The following is a 23,592-nucleotide window of genomic DNA, read 5'->3' as shown; positions in this document are numbered from 1 at the left end:
AAGGCAGTAGACTAAATCACTGCTAAATTAAAAGCATAATTTTTAAAAACAAAAAACAAAAACCCAAACACGTACCTTTCTGTCACTCCAGGCAAGATAAAGAACATCCAAAAGTGTATACCAAAAACAAGTATGACCTGGAAGATGACTTTTCCCATGACAGTCTTTCTTAGATATAGTGCCCGATCTACTACCATGGTTCCAAACTGAATTAGCACCATCACTAAGAATGCACTTGGCACTTGGTCCTCTGATAACGAAGAGGTGATATCTGCTGCTGCAGAGTGTTTCTGCAAAGAAAAACAGGAGCAATAAAGTACAGGGAGCATTTGTCATAAGAGATAATCATTTATAACAAAAAAAATTCCAAATACATCAAATTCCTTATAACATACCCCAAAAGCCCAGAATCCAAACACAATGATAATGAAGTCGACAGTATCAGCAAGGAACATCAGGACATAAACATCAGTCACAGCACTGTAATCTGGGTGGATAAGATTGTAGAAAAACTGTTTGATGGGCACATATACCTGAAGGGTCCTGAAATAACAGAAAATACAGTCTTACAAATAACTTTATGTAAAGAACTATACAGTTTAATTTACTACTCCCAAGAACGTATACATTTGCTTAAAGATAACTACAAAATGCATGAAGTCAGATGTGGGGACCATGATGGCCCTTCGGTTATATGAGGGAGAAAAACAAGTGAGCCTGAAGGTCTGACTTGCATTGTGCTCTTGCCCATTCCTAGGTGTAGAGAATGCAGATAACGACTCAGGCCTCTCTCTCTCTGGTCCTTGGTATTCTCCCCAGGCCACACCCCTGAGCCATTGTACTTCACACCCTCATTGAATGTTTTCGATTGACTTGGATGTGTCCTTGAACTTTTATAATGCAGTTTGATTGTTCAGATGAAGAACATTATGTGTGTGTAGAAAGCTCTGCCAAATATTGTTTCTGGTCTTCCCACCGCTGGCATGTGGCCCTTGGAAGATTGCTCAGAAGGGACTGTGGCCCTCAAGCTGTAAAAGGTTCCCCTCTCCTGCTCTAGAACATTTAGGACAAGTGAAAAAGCACACAAGACACAATGTGGGAGAATATGAAGACAAACAAAGAGAGAATCAGTGCACTGGTAAAACTGTTACTTGGAGCCTCAGGACTGCATAGTGCTTTGTTACTAAACCTTCAGATATTAGCCTTTTATGGAATTTCAATCTTCTAAAAATCCTACCCAAAGCATTGCAGAATCAATTCCTGATTTCATTTAAACTGATACAAACTTTAATTGCTCACTTTTTAATGGTAAATGCCTTAGCTATGATAAGTTGTTCCCGCAGCTTGTCCATGAGAAGTTCTTTTCTTGATTTTTGTTTTATGCTCAGCACACTGCTTCCTTTTTGACTGCTGTTCCGTGTGCTGGTACTTCCTGAGAAAACAGTTGGGGGGAGAAATTACAAAGTGATACATCAATCTTAAACCTCCATTTATCCTGGATTATGGTAGAGTTTTGGCATGGTTCAGATGTAATCCATCTCCTCCTTTGTACCCGTAAGGAGGAGATCAAATTCTGATTTTAAATAAACCACAGTTCCTTGTGATGTCTTAACTTTGAAGACTGTGGCATGCTGAAACAATGGTGGGCAAAACAAGCAGGATCTAAAAAGTTCCATTGATACTTATCTGAAAGGTAGTTTCCCATTGCCTGTAGAAGTCATCAGGTTGTGTAACATCTCCATCTTAGCTCCCATAGTTTAATTCACTCCTGCCTCCATCCAAACAGTCATGTATTTCTTAAGTTCCCATTATTTCTTATCCTTGGGCCAGTTCATATATCTTTCCCTCCAATATTTGTGAGTTTTCTTTTCCTCTGTGAGTCTTCCAGCTGCCCCATTTTCCCCTCCCACTTGTGCAGCTTGGCAGTCCTTCCATTTTTCCTCCTGCACCTTCTGACCAACCTCCTCATCTCTCTCCGCTTGTCTCTTGCCTCAGTGTGCTTTCCCCCACTGCAGTTCTAGCCTTGTTCACTCACTTGTTCTAGCCTTTAATTTAAAGAATCCTCACTTGCCTTCTCTGCTTGCCTTGCCTTGCCCTGTCTCCTTCTCCCATCTTCCCTGTGGCTGCTTCAGAGTAGAATGTGTTTCCTGCCATTGGCAAGAAATCAATGACTAAGCAAGTACAACGTGTAACGCCACATTCTGTTTTAGAGTCTTGGTCGTGGACCAAATGCATACCTCTTTTTGAACGGTGTGAGGAGAAGCTGGATCTGTGAGAAAGCTGTGATCCACTACTTGAACTTTTCCTACGGATGGCAGTCTGCTGCTCTGGGAAATGAACATGTATGGATTCAACAGATGCTGCCAAATTGACAGATGTCAAAGAGCCAGCAGAACCTCTCCTGTCCGACTCAACTGACTCATCATCAGAGTCACCTTTACTACTGCAGTTGTCTCCTCCATCATCTTCATCCCACAATCCATGACACTAAAAAAATAGATAAAGTTAAGCAATTATATTTAAAATTATATTATATTTTAAAATTGGCTATTGTTGGGATTCCTTCTCTTTATAAAATACACATGCTAATGGTATACATTCTTATCTTCAAGTCACCTAACCTATTGTGCACCATATTTAAAGAATAAAGCTACTGAAATACTTCATTTTAACTTTGTGTGCTGGTTCATTACTTAACTTCTAAAATGAGGTGCTTTAGTTCAGGCAATCTTCAATACCACAACCCTAATCAAGATTTGTGAAGCTAGCTATGGTTGAAAAGGCATGCAACAGCATTGTAAACAAGTTTTAGGGCCAAACCCTGGTTGACAAAGATCAGTTTTAAAGTCTTGGTTCTTTCAAGTTGGTTTAAGGGCACAAACAGATGTTCCTGTGGAGCTCTTTGCTCACAAAAGCTTATAAGCAATCCATGCTATAACTTTAAATCAGAAATTAAGACAGCTAACTAATCATATTCAGATCTGATTTTGCAGTGAAAACATTTCATTTAGTCTAATAAGTGTCTCCATGACTCTTAATATTTATAATTTTGAAACTGCAATTCAGATATGATGGGAAGTCAGCATGCTGCCAGCCACATCATTCTATACAAAAATCTAAGTTTAAAAACAATAAAATACATTTTTAAATTCCAAAATACCTTTAAAATAGATCGATGAAAAAACAAAGCAAGTAGTTGAACAAGGTCATAGTGAACATAACCCTCTTTCTTCTCAACACCAATAATATTGGGAGGATGGTAAGGCTTGTCCTTGTTTAGTTCTAGTTGCTTATTCCAAGGGAAGAAGCCAAACTGGAAAAAATATTTTATAACAATCGTTACCTGTACAAAAAAAAAGAGAAAAAAGAGAAAGATGAAAAATAGCTTCATGTTAATCACTGAAAATTTGGTAACAACCCATAAAAATGAGAAATTATCATTAGAATATCAACATACCTCAGTGTAGACTATAGCTGTCATCCAAAAACGTTTGCTAGGCCTCGGGACGGAAAGCATGGCCCAAAGGAATATAAGAATAGGAAGCACAAGGGTAATCATGGAGGCAGAGATCATGTGGTTAAGAATAATTACAAAAAAACACACCATTTCTGAACGAGCCACAAGGGTATTATACAAAGCATAAATTAGCAGCAAAAAACGAGGCTGAGTAGAGTAGAATTTTTCCGACTCATCCAGTTCCTCATCTTGAAACATTCTGTGGGGACAAAGTTAGATCACATAACTAGATGTGCCAATATGTTAAATACTGCAGAATAATCTGTAAGTAACAACAAATAATATATTTCTACTTAACAAAGAACCATGCAAACAAGTTTCCAATACCCAGCTTTAGATGTGTTTCTTTACCAGCCACACTAGAGATGTAAGGAACCTCAGGCCTGGGAGGCTGAATGCAGCCCTCCAATGGAGCCCCTGTATTTGGCCCTCAGAGATTTCATAAGGCCAAACACCTCATGAGCCCTGCTTTGCAACTGAGGTGCAGGTTATCAAAAGTCAGGCATAGAATTTCATTAACCACACATTTATTTCAAAAGAAGGTGTTATTTCTCAGTGGGGTGGGGTGTTTCAAAGGAAACAAAATATCTCCTGGTACAGAAACCCGTGGGCACATGTAAAGTAAGTTTCAGAATGTCACCCAAATATTTTGAGAGATCAGGTTCAGCATCCAGGCCTTTTCCAAAGTTCGAATATTTGCATATAAAGAGTTTCAAATCAGTTTTTTTTCTTTAAAATGCAATCTGTGTTTCTTGGGTCAGGTAGGTAGCCATGTTGGTCTGACACAGTTGAAATAAATAAAAAATTGTCCAGTAGCACCTTAGAGACCAACTAAGTTTGTTCTGGTTATAAGCTTTTGTGTGCACGCACACTTCTTCAGATATTATTTTGACTATGTTTCTTGGGTGTGTACATGTCATAGAATGTCATAATTAGCCGCAGTTTCCCATCAGATATACACCATAGGCACATATGGTGAAATACATGTGTGGCCGTCACTGTGCCTTTCATGTAACAATTTTATGATGTGCAAATGACCACCCCCCAGTAAATAATTCTAATGAAGTTCTTGCTCAATGTTCATGGTATGCAAAATCATTGCACCCCGTTGCAAATAAGTCTAATTCTGTCTTACATTTGTGAAAAGTAAAGGAAATGTTATCAAAAGTTTCTTCATCTGAAAGCACATGACATACAGTGGTACCCCGCAAGACGAATGCCTCGCAAGACGGAAAACCCGCAAGACGAAAGGGTTTTCTGTTTTGGAGGCGCTTCGCAAGACGAATTTCCCTATGGGCTTGCTTCGCAAGACGAAAGCCCATAGGGAAATCTCCGGGGACCTGTTTTAAATTGCTGGCGGTCGGGAGCAAAGACTTTCGCCCACAGCCGGCCTTCAGAAGAGGACCTGGTCTTGCCGGGTGCGCGAGGCTTGGGGCGGCAGCCTGTCACCCGAAGCACGGGGAGCCCTTCGGAGAGCTCCCCTTGCTTTGGGCGAGTGTCTGCAAGCCTCGCGCGCCCGGCAGGAGGTCCCGCCGGGTGCGCGAGGCTTGGGGCGGCAGCCTGTCACCCGAAGCACGGGGAGCCCTTCGGAGGGCTCCCCTTGCTTTGGGCGAGTGTCTGCAAGCCTCGTGCGCCCGGCAGGAGGTCCCGCCGGGTGCGCGAGGCTTGGGGCGGCAGCCTGTCACCCGAAGCACGGGGAGCCCTTCGGAGAGCTCCCCTTGCTTTGGGCGAGTGTCTGCAAGCCTTGCGCGCCCGGCAGGAGGTCCCGCCGGGTGCGCGAGGCTTGGGGCGGCAGCCTGTCACCCGAAGCACGGGGAGCCCTTCGGAGAGCTCCCCTTGCTTTGGGCGAGTGTCTGCAAGCCTCGCGCGCCCGGCAGGAGGTCCCGCCGGGTGCGCGAGGCTTGGGGCAGCAGCCTATCACCTGAAGCACGGGGAGCCCTTCGGAGGGCTCCCCTTGCTTTGGGCGAGTGTCTGCAAGCCTCGCGCGCCCGGCAGGAGGTCCCGCCGGGTGCGCGAGGCTTGGGGCGGCAGCCTGTCACCCGAAGCACGGGGAGCCCTTCGGAGAGCTCCCCTTGCTTTGGGCGAGTGTCTGCAAGCCTCGCGCGCCCGGCAGGAGGTCCCGCCGGGTGCGCGAGGCTTGGGGCAGCAGCCTATCACCTGAAGCACGGGGAGCCCTTCGGAGGGCTCCCCTTGCTTTGGGCGAGTGCCTGCAAGCCTCGCGCGCCCAGCAGGAGGTCCTGCCGGGTGCGCGAGGCTTGGGGCGGCAGCCTGTCACCCGAAGCACGGGGAGCCCTTCGGAGAGCTCCCCTTGCTTTGGGCGAGAAGTCTCTGCTGCCCCGGGCGATCTTAAAATGCTGGTGGGCGGGAGCGAAGCGTTCGCTCCCGCCCCCCAGCATTTTAAGATCGCCCGGGGCAGCAGAGACTTCGCTCCCGCCCGCCAGCATTTTAAAATCGCCCCGGGACAGCAGGGGCTTTTAAAATGCTGGCGGTCGGCAGCAAAGCCCTCCTGTCCCCGGAGCTTGCGGGGCGGGAGGTGGGAAGAAGGGCTTTTTTCCCCACCGCCAGCCTTCAGAACAGCCTTCTGAAGGCTGGTAGTGGGAAGAAAAGCCCTTGCCCCCCCCCCAGCCTTCAGAAGAGGTCGGGGGACAGACTGTCCCCGGACCTGGTCTGAAGGCGGTTTCCCTAGGAACGCATTAATTGATTTTCAATGCATTCCTATGGGAAACCGTGCATCGCAAGACGAAAAACTCACAAGAAGAAAAAACTTGCGGAACGAATTAATTTCGTCTTGCGAGGCACCACTGTAGTTCTATTTTTTAAGGTAAGCAGGTCTAGCCATGGCCAGTGCCCCAGTGAGAGACTACTGAATACCACATCCCTGCTACTGTAATCTCCTGAAAGGAAGGCCCAGGGTACAAGTGCCATAAACTGAATTCATCACATGAAGCAGCACAAAACTAATGTAATCAGAATGATCTGGTGATCAGTGAATTTACTACAATTCACTTAAATAACTTGAGCACCATTACAATATAATTTTTGTAACATAATGAATTCACATTATTTTACATGCCTGTGGGGAAATTATTTTATGATTCTTACTTGTTTAGAAGTAGTTCGCTTGCAGTAAGCTCATGTGTCAAAGGAGGAAGTATAGAATCTTCTGGTTTGTCAGACTGATTTTCATCTGGGCTCACCATCATATGGTTTTTGACAGAGGAACCATCTTGGGAACTATCTAAGGGGAAAAGCTCCAAGCTCACAGCTTTGCTGTAGGAAGGAGGGGGTTCAGCAATGCCATCCAAACCAGAATAGGATGGTATATCTGTATCAGAAGTATATGCAGCTCCTTCAGAATCTATGCAATAAACTTCCATGTCATGCTCCTGCCTCGATGCAGCATCTACCCCCTCTTCTTCTTCTTCTTCTTCTCCTCCTCCTCCTTCTTCGTGCTCCTCCCCTTCAACTTCTTCAATAGTTTCTGCTGTCCCCTGACGAGAATACAGCATGGTGATTTGGGTAGCCTCACTGTCAAGAACAGGGGGAACAATATTATTTCGTCAATTTCTTATTTCACAAATGAAACACTGATGTGTCCAAAGTATGTTCTATGCTTAAATTTCAATTTTAAGCCAGTGAAGACAAACTCAACCACAGTTAAAAGACTGGGAACAGGCCATGGCGTTATGTGTCATATCCTCCCCATCTTTTCTCCTCTTAAGAATTAATTGCCTCTTTCTGCCTTACCCATGGTTTTAGATTTTTGTGTGTGTGGCATTTTTTGGCCAGCAATCATATTAGCTGCTGTGGCTAAGGCTAACCAGGATTCTATCTGAACCAGGAGCTGAAGGCAGCATTCTAAGCTCTCAGCTAAAATGAACGGATCAATAAATAGGTATCTAATTTAGAAACTTGAGACCAAAAGTATAAGGATCAAATGGGGGCTATTAAAAAGACAGAAAGCCCCCCCCCCCAAATATTGGTATGAGCCTAAACAAGACAAATATGCTTGTATTAAGTACTCATGCACATCTACATATACATATACAAAACACACACAAAACACACCTGCGCTGGCAAAATCCACAGTGCCAAATTTTACAATGGTCAGGGTAAATGAATGAACAAAGCATGCATGGGTTAAGCACCTTGACACAATACTGCCACTGTCAGCAGATGAGGAGGACAAATCCATGCTGTACATTTTACGAAGCCTAGGACGCGCACGCTCACTTGTTTTAGGAATAGGGTCTGGTCCATCTAAATCATCAAGGGTTGACTGCCTTGACAACAACAGTGTGGTTGCTTCAGTGCAGCAGCTAGCAGTGCAAACAGTTACAAAAACAGTGTTATATACCAACAGCATCCTGAAGTGGTTCAATAGTAACCATGCAGGCTAGCCATGCACTATACAGAGACACATAGACAAGGTTTTGAGTGGGGATTCTGAGCTACCAGTATGCACTGGTTTTTATTCAAAACAATGTTTTGATAATCACACAGAATCAATAGTAATTAAATGGGAAACCATGGTGTGAAGGCATAGGGCTTTCAGCCATTTTGACACACAGTTACAGGTTACAGCCTGCAAAACCACATAGAGTGGCTCAGGTTACAATCCTAAATTCATTTGCTAGGGAGTAACTCAGAGGAACAACTGAGTTTGAAACAGATTTATACCCAGAATTTTAGGGTTCCAACCCTACCAAGCTTTGCTGGAATTTCTTGCATCTAACTGGCTTGTGTATTATTATTTTTAAAGCAGCTCGGCTAATTATATGAAAATTGTCTGGAATAAATATGTATATTATATGTATAATATGTATAACAGCCCAATGCAGTGCAGAATTTCTGCAACGTAATTGTATAAATATTTTTATGCAGTTATATGCATTGTTGTATATAACTGTTTATGTAATGGCCACTTCAGGAAACCTGGAGTATATATGCATATTATATGTTCCAGCACATATGAGGATTGTTCTTATCTTTAGCAGAACATGCTTCTTGTCAAGATTCAATGTGTGAGATGGGAATTAGAAAAATCCATACGCATAAGCTCAATATCAATGTTCTCAGACAATCCGATCACTAACTCAAGAGAAATGTGGTCGTGAGTAAACCTGCTTAGGACTGCACTGTCAGACTCTCAAATGCTTCTTGGATACAATGGGTATTGGGTGTTGTAACTTTAGGAAAAGTCTGCCTTTTGTCTGACAGTTTCCATTTGGTTAAAGATGGCTCTTTTGGCACTGTTTTGTTTATATAACTAGGAGGCAAACCTCTTCCCACAAGATCTACAAGACTTGTTATTTATATTAATATCAATCAATCAATCAATCTGCTTTCAGAGAAATCCAGACGGTATAGGTTAGTACACAAATGTTTATTTTATTCATTAAACAAAATGCAAGCCTTTATACTTTTACTTAAAAGGTTTTCTTATTTTCAAAATATGTAAACCAATGTGCAGCTTCTTACTACATGTATGATATCTGAAAAAGCCCTGGGGTGGCAGTCAACTATGTTTTACTCAGAGTGGACCCAGTGAAAATAATAAACATGACAAAGTTAGGTCCCTTAATTTCAATGGGTCTACTGTTAAAAAAATGTGGATGATGTGTAACAGTTTTTCTGCTTTCATAAATCTTTAACATGACGAAAACAAATAGCTCAAAGAGAGGTGCTGTTTATACTACCCTTGTCACATATTATTATCCATAGAAGACAGTTACTTGTGGCCTCCCACTAGGTCAGACTTCTTTTAGAAAAACAGGACTTCTTCTTTCTCTCCTCTCTACCCACCATGCCATCTCTGTGCTCCTCCAAAATCTGGTCGGACCATCTGGCGCAGACTTGGGCATAGGGTGGGAGGCACAGAAGAACAGGAAATCCATTGGCCCTCCATCTGAATAATGTTGGATATCATCCTATATGCATTGGCTGAATTACTGCTTATTTTAAACAAATACCTGGATTCGCTGTCACGAGATACTGCCGATTCTAGACTTTCTGTCCTCTCAGCCTGTCCAGGTTCATAAATTTCATCCAATCCTGATTCCCTAGAAAGTTTCATTATATGGTTCTGATAATACATATGGATACTCTCTCGAGTTGGAACATTCCCCTAAAAAGGAAGAGATAGAATTTAGAAGTAGGGTCTGCCAATAATCTCTGAGATCTGGTGATTATCTGGTGCAAACTAGTGAGAACTGTGCAGCATATCAAAAATTGAGGAGTCACAGAACTATACCATAGAAGTGTTTCATTCTTTCTCCCTTGCCAGGCTATTCATTAGGTTTCTTCCATCCTCAATTATAGCAATAAGCTAAAATTAGCAGATCTTTGTTAATATTCATCATGCGTCCAAAACATTTAAAAATAAGGAAAAACTACGGTTGCTAAATTCTAAACCTGCTCCTACAAATATTGTCAAGGACTGGCTGGATGCAGAGGAATGGTGGGGAGCCCCCCAGGGAACCCCAGGGGGAGGAGGCTGGGCCAGGGGACGGGTGGTGGGATGATGATGAGTGGTCAGAGGGAGAAGAGGGAACAGACTGGGAGGAGGAGGTGTCAGAAGCTGAAGAGGCAAGAGGGTTTAGGTGAGCAGGACGAGGCTGTGGCAGAGAGCAGTCCTGATTCAGAGGCTGGAGAGGAGCGGGGCCCGGAGACAGATGAGGCAGGCTGCTGAAGAATCCAGGGAGTTTCCCTCTCCTTCTGCGAGCTGCTCCCCTTCTCCTCCCCTTGCTCTCCCAGAACTCACAGAGAAATGAAAAGAGCAGAGGAGAGATGGGTTGTGTGCAGATGTAGTATCTGATTGCTTGAAAAAAACCTTGGAGAACAGAGGACTTAGGCAGCTGTGGGGAGGTGGGAACCCTCAGTCCTCACAACTGCCTCATTGGGGCAAGACCTACTGGGAAGAGTGGCTGGGATCGCTAGTCCTGTGCTGTTTTGGTTTCTTGAATAAAGAGTTAACTTTATTGACACCAGTGGTTTTTTAATTGCTGATCTACACCTGACTCCGGCTCCTGACAAGTATCTAGAAACAATAGTTTTGGCCAAGGTGGGCCTGAATTCCAAGCCTTTCTAATAGCATCAACTACATGATATGAGCATGTTCTATTACCTTTTTGATTTCTCTAGTAAGCATGCACCTCTCGATTCTTAGCACGGTGGAAATATCAATGTGCTCTCTTGAAATCGAATTGAGCCAAGCTGTAAAACTGTCTATTGTTGCCAGAAACAGAACCCAGGTAAACTTCAAAATATTATATATTCTTTTGATAATGTTATCTGGGGGCAGGAAACAAGAAAAAAATAGAGATTTAGTACATAAGCAACCACCACAGTAACAAATATTTTTGAATGAATGAATAAAATCTAGCCCCTAAGGAATCATTGTTACTCTCTGACTGCTACTTCTATTCAATTACCTGAAACTAAGCTCCGTTGACCTTCCTACAACTTTCTTTTGAGTAGACTTATACAAGACAGCACTTTTTCTGGCATTTCTAGTTTAAGGAGCCAAATTATTGGCCAATCATTTGAACCAGAATTATTCTGTTTCATTACCAGTCAGTGTAATTGTTTGATGACCTCTGAGTCTTTCCGGCTTTAGTAGTGTCACTTGTGCTAGGAGAGTGGTGAATGTTGATATATAATTGTAAAGAAATTGTACAGCACACCAGACATAGGATTTGTTGGCTTGCCTTTATTTAACACATTGTTGTACTGTCTAATCAGAAAATAAAAGAATACCTTTCTTGCATCTTTGCTTACCGGGTCCGTCTGAGGACTTCTTTTTGACAGGTTCCTCTCTTTCTTCACACTCCACATCTATACCAACTGACAAATCAATATTAAAGAAATGAGCAAAAGATTTTCACAGATCTGAATTATTCAACCAAAAATGATGGAAATATATAGTGAGCTGCAGCTTAGTAACCTCAAATTCTGCAGTGTTCTCTAAAAATTATATTCAAATTAACTGGAGATATAGCCAGTGAGTGATTTTATTCTGCTTTAATTGAGACAATGATGTGGACTTCAGCACCTTAATATTGCTTGGCCAACTAGCATTTGGATTTATTCTTTACCACCTCTCTCCTTCCCAAATTAAAAATAACCCATTTTTCTGTCTCCCTCCACTATATCTTTCCCTGCAACAGTAATTGTGTTTGAAGGAGAGAAAGTATTCAGGGATTTCTTTGTAACTGTCAAGGCTTGAAGCCTTGTCCTGTTACTCTGTTACAGGCACATTTAGCAGTAGCTGTTTGGTGACTGTGAAGGAGAGAGATTGTAACTTCCAGAATTTATTAGGCAGGACCTGGATCAGGTTAATTCATCGCGATTTGTGTGGGACAGCAGACTCTGCGTGGTGATTCTTGTCATTGGGGAGTTAACTGTCAGGAAGAGAGTTGAAAATGGTCGGTTGTGAAGTTGAAGAGATAATGGGTAAAGGAAGTATGAGGAAAAGACTGGGGAAAAATGAGTGGAAAGCTGAGGTCTGAATATTAATACTTTGTTATTTGTGTGATAACGAAACTCATATAACCAATATGCTTAAGATTAATTAATGCATGAAGGGGTTGATGCCATAGAGTAAGCTTTGCTGTCAGGCTTAGCTATGCCACTCCCCTTTACTTTGGAAGAAAGGTAATCTAGCCCATTGTTGTACCTCAGTTTACCTAAGAAGCTCAGCATGTGAAAAGGCTAAACTGGCTAAGCTAGTTGCTGCAGCTGAGCCGCATGTTTCTAACATGCTTTTCTTGTGTTCCTATATCTTTCACTGCCTGTGTTTTCTGATTGTTGTATGGAAAAGCACATGAAGAGTTTGGAGAGTTTGTAGGTAAACAATTGTTTGCTTACCAAATGTGTGGTCTTTTTCTATGCTAAGGGAAAATGGGAAGTTTGGAAGGCACCTAGAAGGGCAAAATTTAAAGGTCTAACAGCCTATATTTCCAAGCTTTACCTTGCTTAATATTTTGTGATTTTAAATCTCTGCTGGGGCTCTCTCACAAAAGAGTACTTGCCCCAAATCTGGATATTGACATCCAGGGAATTCTCATTTTATAGCCTTTATATGTCTGTGCCAAGTATGAATATACTTGCCTGGTGAAGAGCAGAGAAAGTAAGATGGTGATTGAGTTAGTAGAAGAGGCTGCCCTGTGTAAAGGTCTTACCAGAAGAAAGTTACACAAGCAAGTTTTTAACGTTGATTAAACTGTCCAAGCAGCCAGAAGTGCAACCAGAGGAGCTTCGGACTTTAGAGGGCAGATTGCCCATAGTAGCTGTTGTGGGAGTATTTGACTGGGGCTACCTAAGAGGCTGGCGTTAGCAACAGTCTCTATGGTCTTTAGAAATGGTCATCAAGCACGTTTAAGACCCCATTGGTGCAGGGGGAGAAGTCATTTCTGGATATGGGCACCCTCATGCAGGGCTCGCACTGAAGGGTCATGTGAGGTGCATCTCATCCCTAATATCTCCAGTTTGATGTCCTGGTTTGTAGCAGTAACTCGAACAACAGATTTTTCGTTTGGACTTCAGGTGAAACTATGGTTCAACAAATTAGGAGGTACTGAGTTAAGGGAAGAGAGAGTATGCAAGCAAACACCTTGTTCCTGGTCCAAGAAAGCATGGTTTGATGAACTGAAATGGTTGCGTCTGAACTGGACCAATGTTTTGCCTATTATATCTGCCTATAAGTCAGCAAGGAGGAACTAGGTAAAAATAAATTTCTATCTGCTTTCTCCTGCAACACATGAAAGGGTAATTGTTGTGTTAATATGGCTACTCAGATAGAGGTCTTTTCCATTACCCACTATCTGGTTCTTTTGTGACTGCAGATGTTATGGAATTTACCTGGGACCTTCTGCATGCAAGGCATGTAGCTGAATCACTGAGCTGTGGTCCCTTCACCCAATAAACAGAGGAAAGATTTGTGTTTACAATAAATAACTGACAAAATTACAGACACATACATACCTTCCCCAGATCCTTTCCGCCTTTGTCTCCTTTCTTTCCCAAACTTTTTTTTCTCTTTGCGCCTCTGTCGGAGGGCAGTTTTAGGATCAGTAATCCAGGCCTGATAAACAAACTGGAGGGAAAAACCAATTTATTCCAAGCTCCTCAGTAAGTAAATAGGAATGCAATATATATTTGATGAAAAAATGTAGGTTTGTGAGTTTAAGCAAACATTCTTAATTGCTATCCAAACATTTCAATGAAAGTTTGAGATTTTTTGTGCTATTTTTGTTTGCTAAACAAACTAAAACATTTGAACAGAACGATGGATTCATGTGAGTTTCATATGAATCCACAAAAGCTATGTTCTGAACTCTGGAAATGCAAATATAATTTACATATGAACCATTTCCTGCAACTAGCCTCAAATAATAATCAGTATTCCAATACAATAAGAACATTAGACTTTATCCGTTGTTTTTAAAATGTTTCACTCTCACTTAGCAAATTGGTTGATGGCATCTTTTAAAGTAGGAACACATGAGAATTCATAATGCTATAACGTCACATATTGTGCATTTTCCCCCAACACCCAAAGATACGGCTGAAAAGAACAAAAAAATGTACTGTATGATAGCAGTTTGAGACAAAAGATGTTGTGATTTTGTCAGTATGATTTTCATCACAAAATGAAAACCATGTTTTGCTGGCACTGCATCATTGATGCATTTCGTTAATTAAAGAATAGCCACAGCCAAGGAACAAGCAAACATACACATGCAAAGGGCAGGGGAGAGAGAAACAGATAAGATTCAAAGCATTACCACTACCAACACAAGCATGCACAAACTGTCTCAGGGAAGCTGGAATGGGCCATGATTGGAAATGCTTTTATTTCATTCGTTTCTCGCAGTTCTGATGTACAGAAATCACCTTGGTACTTTATTAAGATATTATCTGTAAATCATTAAGCCACCTGCTTTTTATCAGTGAATATGGGAGGTTACTAACAGATGGTGGGGAGAGTGCCTGTCTCCTTTCTGTTTGAGGCACTAACTTGGTTTATGGTAATAAGTAATGCATAATACAGCTGTTATTGCTGTACTAAAATATATTAATGCCTGGATCCAGAGACGTCTTTTGCAATCAGGAAAACCTGCTCATGTAAGTCAGATTCATGATGCAAGACAATTTCTTCCCCTATCTGCAGCCTTTGTAGCATCACCCACACTATTCCTGTGGGTTCCCTGATCTTCATAATTGACTTTTGGGGACTGGTAGGGGCTGTACTGAAGCAGATCAGGCAGGAAAACACCATTCAATGAACAGAATGGGCTGCTTTGCTACTCATGATTCTTTGGATCCAACCCAATAGCTAAAGTTTGAGATTCACAGAGTTCATGTGAGGGCAGAATAAAAAGCTGATAATAAATAAATAAAATTCATAAGTTTTGCCAAACATTGCTCTAGTGAAAACAAATATGGAGAAATATAATTTTGAATATCAATATTCATTGCGTCTGGTGCAGTTCAGTTGCTACAGAAATCCCAAGCATTTCTTCAATTGATTCTGAGATTTTGTTACTGTAGATAGTTTTGAGGAGGACTAGTTGCAACTAGTAATGAAAATATTTTAAAAAAATGCTACTTTTATCTTTCAACAGTTAAATTTAAACATTAAGGTACATTAACTTCTTCCTGCTCTGTATTTCAGCACTAAGGCCTACAAGCAAGCTCATTGGATTTGAACTGTTATAGTGAATCCAAAATGTTTTTAGTGCTTCTTGCACATAAGTGACATACTGTATACATTATGCATAGCATCACAAATACTACTAAAGGAAGTCCCAAGACAGGCTAATGGATTACTGATACCAGAATGATGACACACATGGACAGGAAGTGTGAAGGGTAAGCATCCTCAGCTGTAATATTTTAAGGTTTTACCAGCTTTCTGAGAAAGATTACCATGCCAGAGGAAATCCTGCTCTTTTTTTTTACAATTCAGCAATTTAAACAGGGTCAGCATTTGACCCACTACCTATAAATGCATGCAACCCATGGAATCCTCTCAACACAGCTTAGGCAGAAATGCCAAGATTACGCCAAGATGTGTCTGCATTTTCTCTCTGGGATTACTGTTAAAATGAGTTATATTTCCTTGTATGATTTAGTTTTTTAAATCTTATACATACCAAATGCTTGACTCTCATTAAGTCCTCACAAAGTTCATATAAAGAGGGAAAATGCAGAAAAGGGATACCCTATGCCATAATAGTATGGGATGAGATCACATTCTATATGTTATGGAACATCAAATACCTTTGCAGCTCTGATTAAATACTGAAGAATAGTTTTGGGCAGTTTAATAATAGACTTTGGCAAGGCTAAAATGGCAGAAGCAAATTTCGCAATAGCTCTCTATAAAGAAGGACAAAGCAAGACAAATTAGTGAAAACATAACTGTTATTGTTATAAGAAATATATTGCATGACACTATTAGAAACATTAATTTACCATGGGCTCATGAATGTGAACTGTTAATAATCAACTTAATAGTGGACTAGTTATAAAATATTAGTATAAAAGTTATTAACTACACATGTAAAAATACTAATTAGTCATGTTTATTAGAAGAACACATTCTAAGTGAAAGTTAATTTTTAGTACATGACAGACAGTAGTAATTACAGATTCCCATCCCTACCCCTACTGCTGTTCTTATGAAAACATAATACTTATGCCACCAAAAACATTTTTATAATAATTTTGCTACTTGCATTATCAACTGATGTCTTTCACCACAAACGTATATGCTACAAAACACTGACGCAAGGACTAAAATCAACAATTCCCGAACAGAAGACACCAGAAAAGATCAACATAAACAGAAAATCTTGACACAATTTTTAGATTCCAAATACAGAACTTATTTGCAACACATAAACAGATTGACATCTATGGTAGAACAAAGAATACATTGACCTTGTTCACAAATGACACTGGGCCAAACTAGGTCTCAGTGCAAACCTCTCTGTCTTTTTAGTTAGCATGACAGCTAAGTTAAAAGTTTTTTTGGGCTACAGACCGTGGTGAAGGAGAGAGTTTAAATACAATCCTGAGTTTGATGACACAGTAATTCAAACATTTCTGTGCCGAGCTATAAGGACTGGGGAGGAGCAACGTGAGTGCAAGCTCCTCTCTGGGAGCCAGCATGTTCACATACGCCTGCTAAGCTACAGTTTGGCTTACCATGGCATATAAACCAGACACTATCTAGTCTCTGAAGTTCATGTGGAAACCTATTTTTGCATCTAGAGCTCATGAATATAAACAAATGAATATGAGTCAACATAAAACTTTGGTAAAACCCGTACTTTCTGTATATGACAGCATTGCATGGGAGCTACTTGAGGTGGTATGCTTTTGAAAAGAATGTTTTGGCTCATTTATGTACAATCCTTGTAAAGAATGAAGTTGCAATCTTGGATTGTGACACCATGCATGTAGACACCACATTGTATGACAGAGGGATTCAGACAGCTCAATATACTATGTGAGTCTAGATGAAAAGTCTGATATATAACTCATGGCTATTATTATTGACAGTTGCATCATTGTGAAAGAACTTAATAATTGTGACATTATGTTTCTATGTGTACATAGCAGCACTCTGAAAAAAGGAAACCCACAAGAATATAACCTTAAATCAGATTCACTTCTATTGCCTTAATCCAGAGGACCTAAAGGAACACCAAGATGCTTCACTCTGAATCAGGATATGCATGCATGAATCAAGTTGCCGGATGCTGGTGCAGCTAAATACGTACCTTTCTCTACCTACGATATAAATTTCTTTTGATTACCTCATGACCCCCCCATGTGACTATTACAATGAATAAAAAAATTACTTGTTGGGACAACATCACTATATATAAAACACAGTTTTTATTACAATAAATAGATTGTTGATTTCCAAAACAGAAAAGCTTCTAAGCAATATCAAGCAATGCCTGTGGAAAGATGTTTTATTCACTTGTCTCCAATGCAACATCAGAAAAATAGAGTTCAGGATATGAAGCTTTATTTTTTTAAAAAAACACATGCTACAGGTGCAAGTGAATGAAAATCCATCTCTAGTATCATTCTAACATTGCAGAAATGTGACAACAGTATAAGCAAGCAAGTTCAAATTAGCATGTTCATACCTTTGTAGGAGGCACAGCATATGCAAAAACACAGTACCTGGAATGCAGATCTTTTTGGAGCTTCTTCCTCCTCTTCTTTTTCTTCATCTTCCTCTTCTTCACTGTCCGTCTCAAACAAATAATAATCTCCACTTCTGACCACTAAGCAAAATAAAATATTTGGTTGTTTTTTTTATTTCTTGCAGGAGGCCGGGAGATCCCTCATTAGCCCTATCCCGAGCCACCACAAAAATACATGGAAGCATTCTGTGATTGTGGGACTCAATGAAGGACAGGTAGAAGTGGAGAGAAAGAAAGAGATAAAGAGAATTTGTGGCAGGAAAATCATTTGGTGTTTGCAGGCACGAAAAAAAGAAAAAGTGTACATTTTCACAGGGAAAATATAAAAAAACATTGTAAGAAGAAACTGGACAGATAGAATGCAAAAAGAGTTGGCAAGGTATTACTAAAAATGTGCAGTATTATTCTTAAAAAGAAAAAAAAAGTTTCCATTTTGCCAGTTTGAGAAATCCTAATTCTATTGGGTATCCAGGGAGTAAGCTAAATTTAAAATTGTATCACTGGAGGAAAATCAAAATCAAAATATAATGCTGTTAAAAGTGTTCAGGCATCCCATAGCATTTGCTTTTCTTTTACTACATTCTTCAAGTTTAAACAGAGAAAATAGAAACAGCACGGATGAATGATCATAACTACACATTGATTTTTCCTTGTGGATTTAAAACAGTTCAGAGGCCTCCATATGTTCAAGATGTGATGTGAATGAACTGGGCCTTATATCCTTGAACAGAAGCACAGTTTTTAAAAACTTCAAATAAGCTAACAGGCCTAACTTGATCAAACAAGAGAAACAAAGGACATGAAAAGAAAAATAATAAGCAAGATAAAATAAGAGCCAGCATTACATTTGCCAGAGAAGGATATTAACATAATATCTGTAAATAAATTAAAAGCCCTTAGTATAGTTATAATAATAAACTTACCTAGCAATAGATAGAATTAAATTCAGCAATTCATTTCACCCTCATTATATAACATTCTTGTTCAATCATACCTGACCCTCTGTTTTATCTCAATTATATACTGAAGCCATTTTCATATTAGCACTTTATCTTAAGGCAGGAGTAAAGGGAGAGTTATAAATTCTCCCCTATCTTACCTACACTGGAGAAAAGTTACAGGATGGAAGGTCATATTACTTGCCACTATTTGAGATGAACCACAGGCACCAACTTTCCCATTAGGGGAAAAGGTGGAGTATAAATAATGATGATTAAAAAAATAAGTTTTAAAGCTAATAGTGACACTCTCCACTTGCTCTGGTATAAGCACTAATGGCAAAGAAACCCCATTAAAATACCTTATTATTATTATTATGATTAGTAGTAGTAGTAAACTGCCCTTCATCCGTAGATCTCAGGCCAGTTCACAACATACAAATTTATTATTTAATATAATCTCTCACAGAATAGTGTCTCCCAGGACAGAGTTACTTTATACTGGGGGAAAGCAATGCAGATCAATGCTTTTTCTTGGGTGTTTTCAAAACAGCAGGCCCTGGCATTACCACTAGTGAACCCTATATAACATTTAATTGCTGAGATATGAAGGGCATGAGGCATGATTAAACTGCAATAATGCACCCTTGCAGGTATGAATTAGAATGGTGGTGAAGTAATGAACCAATTGAAAACAGTAGCCGTTTTTTCAAGAGGATCAGACCTCTCCACCCACAGCCCACACTTCCTCCAGAAGAAAGTTAACAATTCTTCACATCAGTTTAATGGATTAATCAGAATGGTGGAAGCACAATGAGGAGGAAAGCACAATATTATTTTCTTCTCTTGCTGTTATTTTAGAAACTATCAGGTAGAGACAACTGTGTGAGAAAGCATGTTTCAAGCCCCATGCCTTCCTTGGAAGAAGTGAAGCCCTGAGGTACAGAAGTAAAAGATAGTGATGCAGATAAAACACATTTTAGATGTCAATGTGACGCTACAGGACACTTTGAATACTATATTACAACACTGAGCTATAAAAAGTACATGGCTCATTCAACTACACAAGCTACTGTCCTGAAACTGAACTGTTGTTTTAGAAAGACAGAGCTGGTGGATAGCAAACATTTTCAGGGCTTGGCTGTATGGTGCTGTTCACAACATGTGCGTGCATTATTGCAATAGGTACTGTGCATCTATTTCCTAAAACATATAATGAGAGTAAAATGAGTAGGCAATACTGAATTAGAATTGGAATAATTTAACAAAAGTTGCATGGCTACAGGTCTGTCTCACACAGTGGATTATTGCAGAAAACAGTGGAATTGTGCTATTCTCTGTTTTCTACCTCAACTGATCCACTGCAAAAGATAACCTGGGAGCCTGCTAGTCTCCGAGTCGTTCTCACCACGTTAATTTCAACAATTATTCTGTAGCATCAAAACAAATTAGAATTAACAGAGACCATATCCAGGTCCATTCTGAACAGCTATACCCTCAAAACACATTATTTGCAATGATGTCCTCTGAAAACAAAAGAAATTTGTCTTCAGTAATAATTAATTTCCCTTCAGCAACTTTGAAAAAAGGATAGGTCTCTACATTTTCATCCTGCCCTTTGTAAACAGAAATATTTAACTGTATATCTATAGGCACAGTTTACTTGTGACTTGACAGAAATCAACATTCAAAATCTGGATAGCTGGATAGATACACATATGCATAGATACACAAATAGATACTACAGTTACACAGATGCATAGATATGCATGCATAGAAACTACTGGAAGGGCAAAATGTATTTTAAAGCTGGGTTGAAAGACAGAAAACCATATATATGTTTTGGACATTTTAACTTTGTATTTCAACCAATTCCATTAAAATATATAGCATTTAGCAACACTTAAACTACTTATCTTGTGTGCCATTGCATTCATATAACTATCAAGTCACAATTATAAAACCATGCATAAAACAAACAGGTCTCGGGAATGCCTTCATTCTGGTCAAGGATATAAGGGTTAAATTCATGTATTTTAAAAATTATTGAAAAACCTACTAGAAGCATGATCAACCCAAGGCCGCCACCACTGCTTTTTTTTGCCCTTGGCTTTCTCTTTGTCTGCTTCTCCTAAAATGAAATATGTCCAAAAATTAATTTTAGAAAGTGAGACACACATTACTACTTATATTTTCTCTTTCTAGTAGCTCCACACTTAGTAAGAATTGATCCAATTCTAATAAACTCAAGAAAAATACCAGGCATTTGTTTATTGTTGGTAATTAGCTGATCAATAGCACATGGTCATTTTTATATGCTGTTAAACTAGAATTTTACTTCAAATTAGAAGAAATTCAGGGAATACTAACCTCCCCTCCCCCCAAGGCTTTTCACATTTCACATTCAGAAACATGGCTGCCTTTTTTGTTTTTAAAATAAGAGACACAGTACTTTGTTGTGCAGTAAACCCCCCGCTAAAAAAAATACTGATACAAGATACTTGAATAGATTTCACAGATTTAAGACTTTCAGCAGGCTGTGTGTGTGTATCCCATAAAGGCTTTGAGGAGACACTGTGAAGTATCACTGTGTGAACTCTGGGCAAAGAGAAAAACACACACACTGACAATGGATTATATCTAAGTAAGTTCTATTCAGAGTAGAGCCATTTATAAATTAATGGACCTAAATTAGTCAGGCCCATTGATGTAATTGGTTGGACAATGAGTACAACTAAATTGGATGTAACCCAATTTATTGGAGGGAAATTGGAGAGAAATTGTGTCATCAGTGGGAGTGGGGAGAAAATTTATGGTTTTTTTTAAAAAAATCAGTATTTGATAGCTACTTAATACGAAATATGAATTCAAATATAAATCTGCAATGAATTACATTTTATTACATATAAACTGAAATATAAAGGTGATTGAAAACAGTAGCAACCATTTTTTTCTGAATTCCAAAAATATAATTCATTCATTTTGAATTTGTTTGTATACTGTACTTTAGTACTCTAATCCAAAATCCTGGATTGTCTCATATTTATTTCAGTGAAAGGGACAATCATGTGACTGCAGATCTCAGGTTGTTCTTCCACTAAAGTAAATGGGAAGGGTTAGTGAGCTGCATTTGTGCCCTAAGACATCAATCCTATGCATAGATATTTTTGGAATAAGTCCCATTGAACACAGTGAGATTTACTTCTGCGTAAATATGCATAAGATCAGGCTGTGATCAGGCCCTTTCTTTCAATGGCTGGATTGCATATAATAGTTCCCTACACACATTCTTGTTGATATTGCCAAGGTCCAAGCAATTAATACCAACACTGGATATATTGAAGGAATAGTACCATCATCATCTTCTTCAGGAGCCTTTTCAATTGCTTGCCCATCTGAGGTTTCTTGGTTCATGCTCAACACCCTTTCTTTACCCTTTTTATATTTTTGTTGCCTGGCCTTGATACGATCCATTCTGAAAAAGCAAATTTTACATTGTCAGAGTCACAGAACAATCTTTGTGCATATGCAGTGCAAATGCTTTCAAAACCATCACAATGTATTATTACTGCATTATTCCCCACCCCAATCCTTGTCACAAAGGCTAGTTATATAGAGAGGCCATGTATCATTGTATACAATGGAGTTGTGTATGCCGGGACTGTTCTTTAAACCATGCCACCTCCTAGTTCTTTATACTGATAATCTGCATATCAACACTAAATTTTATTATGAAAAGAAGAGTGGGGTTGGTCTCCCTAAACAATAAGCAGAACAAAAATACCTTATGCCCATACGTTCCCTAGAAACTGTATATTCATTGCAACAATACGCAATTAATTTTTCATTAACTAACTCGTTTGTTCTTGTTATTTATCTTAAACAATCCCCCTACACACTGTTTTCCTCTTCTGATCCATTTCTTTTTTCTCCTGTGCCACCCACATTTCCAGAGCAAGAGCAAAACCAAAACTAATCTTCCAAAACTCTTATCTTGTATAATTTTCTCAGTTTGTGTAATTTACTCTGGACAGCAAAATGGATTTTTAATTGCAGCAAACACACACATTTGCATCACATACGCAAAAGGCATAGTGCCTCTTATTAATGATCCTGAGAGATGGGTGATCTAGTTGCCCAGGCCCTTTGGCTTGTCATGGGGAGCAAAGTAGAATCAATCCTGGAGAAGAGACCAATTCCATGGATCATGCAAGGCCTTCCCCTTGGAAGGGGTGAAGTGTTGTGCATTAGTTGGAGTAAGTAAACTAATGAGCACATAAAGACATCTTTAAGGGCTAAACTATAGCCATATTCAGGCTTTGGATACCAGTAAATGCTGAATCCATGAAGGGGTTAGCAAGATGAAGTAGGTTAGTTATGTCCTCTAGACATGGGTATGTGCCCTGACCACACCCAACACAACTTGTGCACCTATATGCGATGTAAAATCCAGTAGTTTCTTTCCTGAAGTCAATAACAGTTTTAAGGGAAGGGGAAATCTTATCAGGACCAGGACATAAAGACCTACTGTGATCTGAATTGGGCTTCCCGCATTACTCCTACTTTTAAGAAAAAGAAAAGAGATGAAGTATGTTCTAACCATTCATTTACACAACATAATTTGGCCCTAAAATGTTAAAGATACTGTCGCAAGTCAGATGCAACGTTCCCAGTTTCCAAATCATAGTTTAGCAAGCCAGGAATGAGCACTGAGCTTATCAACTTCCTTCCTTGCATTCTTCCTTTTTCTACCACCTAAATGTGCTTAGTTTCTTGAAATGGGGAGCAGTGAGTTAGTTTACTAACTAGCAGTTTAAACCACATTCAAAGGACATAGATGCCTACGGTGTAAATCTAAAGTACATTTTATAAGGTTAGTGAAGTGGTACTATACTCTAACCAACTA

General features: G+C 39.7%; 1 protein-coding gene and 1 long non-coding RNA gene across 6 annotated transcripts in view; one reads left to right on the top strand and one right to left on the bottom strand.

The window, feature by feature from the left end:
- Positions 1-23,592, bottom strand: part of PIEZO2 (piezo type mechanosensitive ion channel component 2) — a 209,924-nt gene that overhangs the window by 14,815 nt on the left and 171,517 nt on the right. For 2 of the 5 annotated variants that reach the window (XM_081205510.1, XM_081205511.1), the window contains 16 exons: positions 22,040-22,161; positions 20,746-20,817; positions 17,726-17,829; positions 15,803-15,901; positions 13,502-13,613; positions 11,297-11,362; positions 10,644-10,810; positions 9,490-9,644; positions 7,666-7,836; positions 6,620-7,045; positions 3,458-3,716; positions 3,161-3,343; positions 2,238-2,487; positions 1,300-1,432; positions 396-543; positions 76-290 (listed from right to left, as the gene is read on the bottom strand). In XM_081205510.1, coding sequence (XP_081061636.1) covers positions 76-290; positions 396-543; positions 1,300-1,432; positions 2,238-2,487; positions 3,161-3,343; positions 3,458-3,716; positions 6,620-7,045; positions 7,666-7,836; positions 9,490-9,644; positions 10,644-10,810; positions 11,297-11,362; positions 13,502-13,613; positions 15,803-15,901; positions 17,726-17,829; positions 20,746-20,817; positions 22,040-22,161 — 2,682 coding nt within the window. The remainder of the gene's footprint in view (positions 1-75; positions 291-395; positions 544-1,299; positions 1,433-2,237; positions 2,488-3,160; positions 3,344-3,457; positions 3,717-6,619; positions 7,046-7,665; positions 7,837-9,489; positions 9,645-10,643; positions 10,811-11,296; positions 11,363-13,501; positions 13,614-15,802; positions 15,902-17,725; positions 17,830-20,745; positions 20,818-22,039; positions 22,162-23,592) is intronic. The other 3 variants (XM_081205514.1, XM_081205512.1, XM_081205513.1) reach the window with 2 other exon arrangements.
- On the top strand, positions 13,545-17,661 carry LOC308593360. Its single transcript, XR_014010913.1, has 3 exons — positions 13,545-13,648; positions 15,195-15,391; positions 17,147-17,661. It is a non-coding gene; the product is annotated as an uncharacterized lncRNA (long non-coding RNA).

Source organism: Podarcis bocagei, assembly GCF_964188305.1.
Source record: "Podarcis bocagei genome assembly, chromosome: 8".
Classification (NCBI taxonomy): domain Eukaryota; kingdom Metazoa; phylum Chordata; class Lepidosauria; order Squamata; family Lacertidae; genus Podarcis; species Podarcis bocagei.
This window is presented reverse-complemented; position numbering and strand designations above follow the sequence as displayed.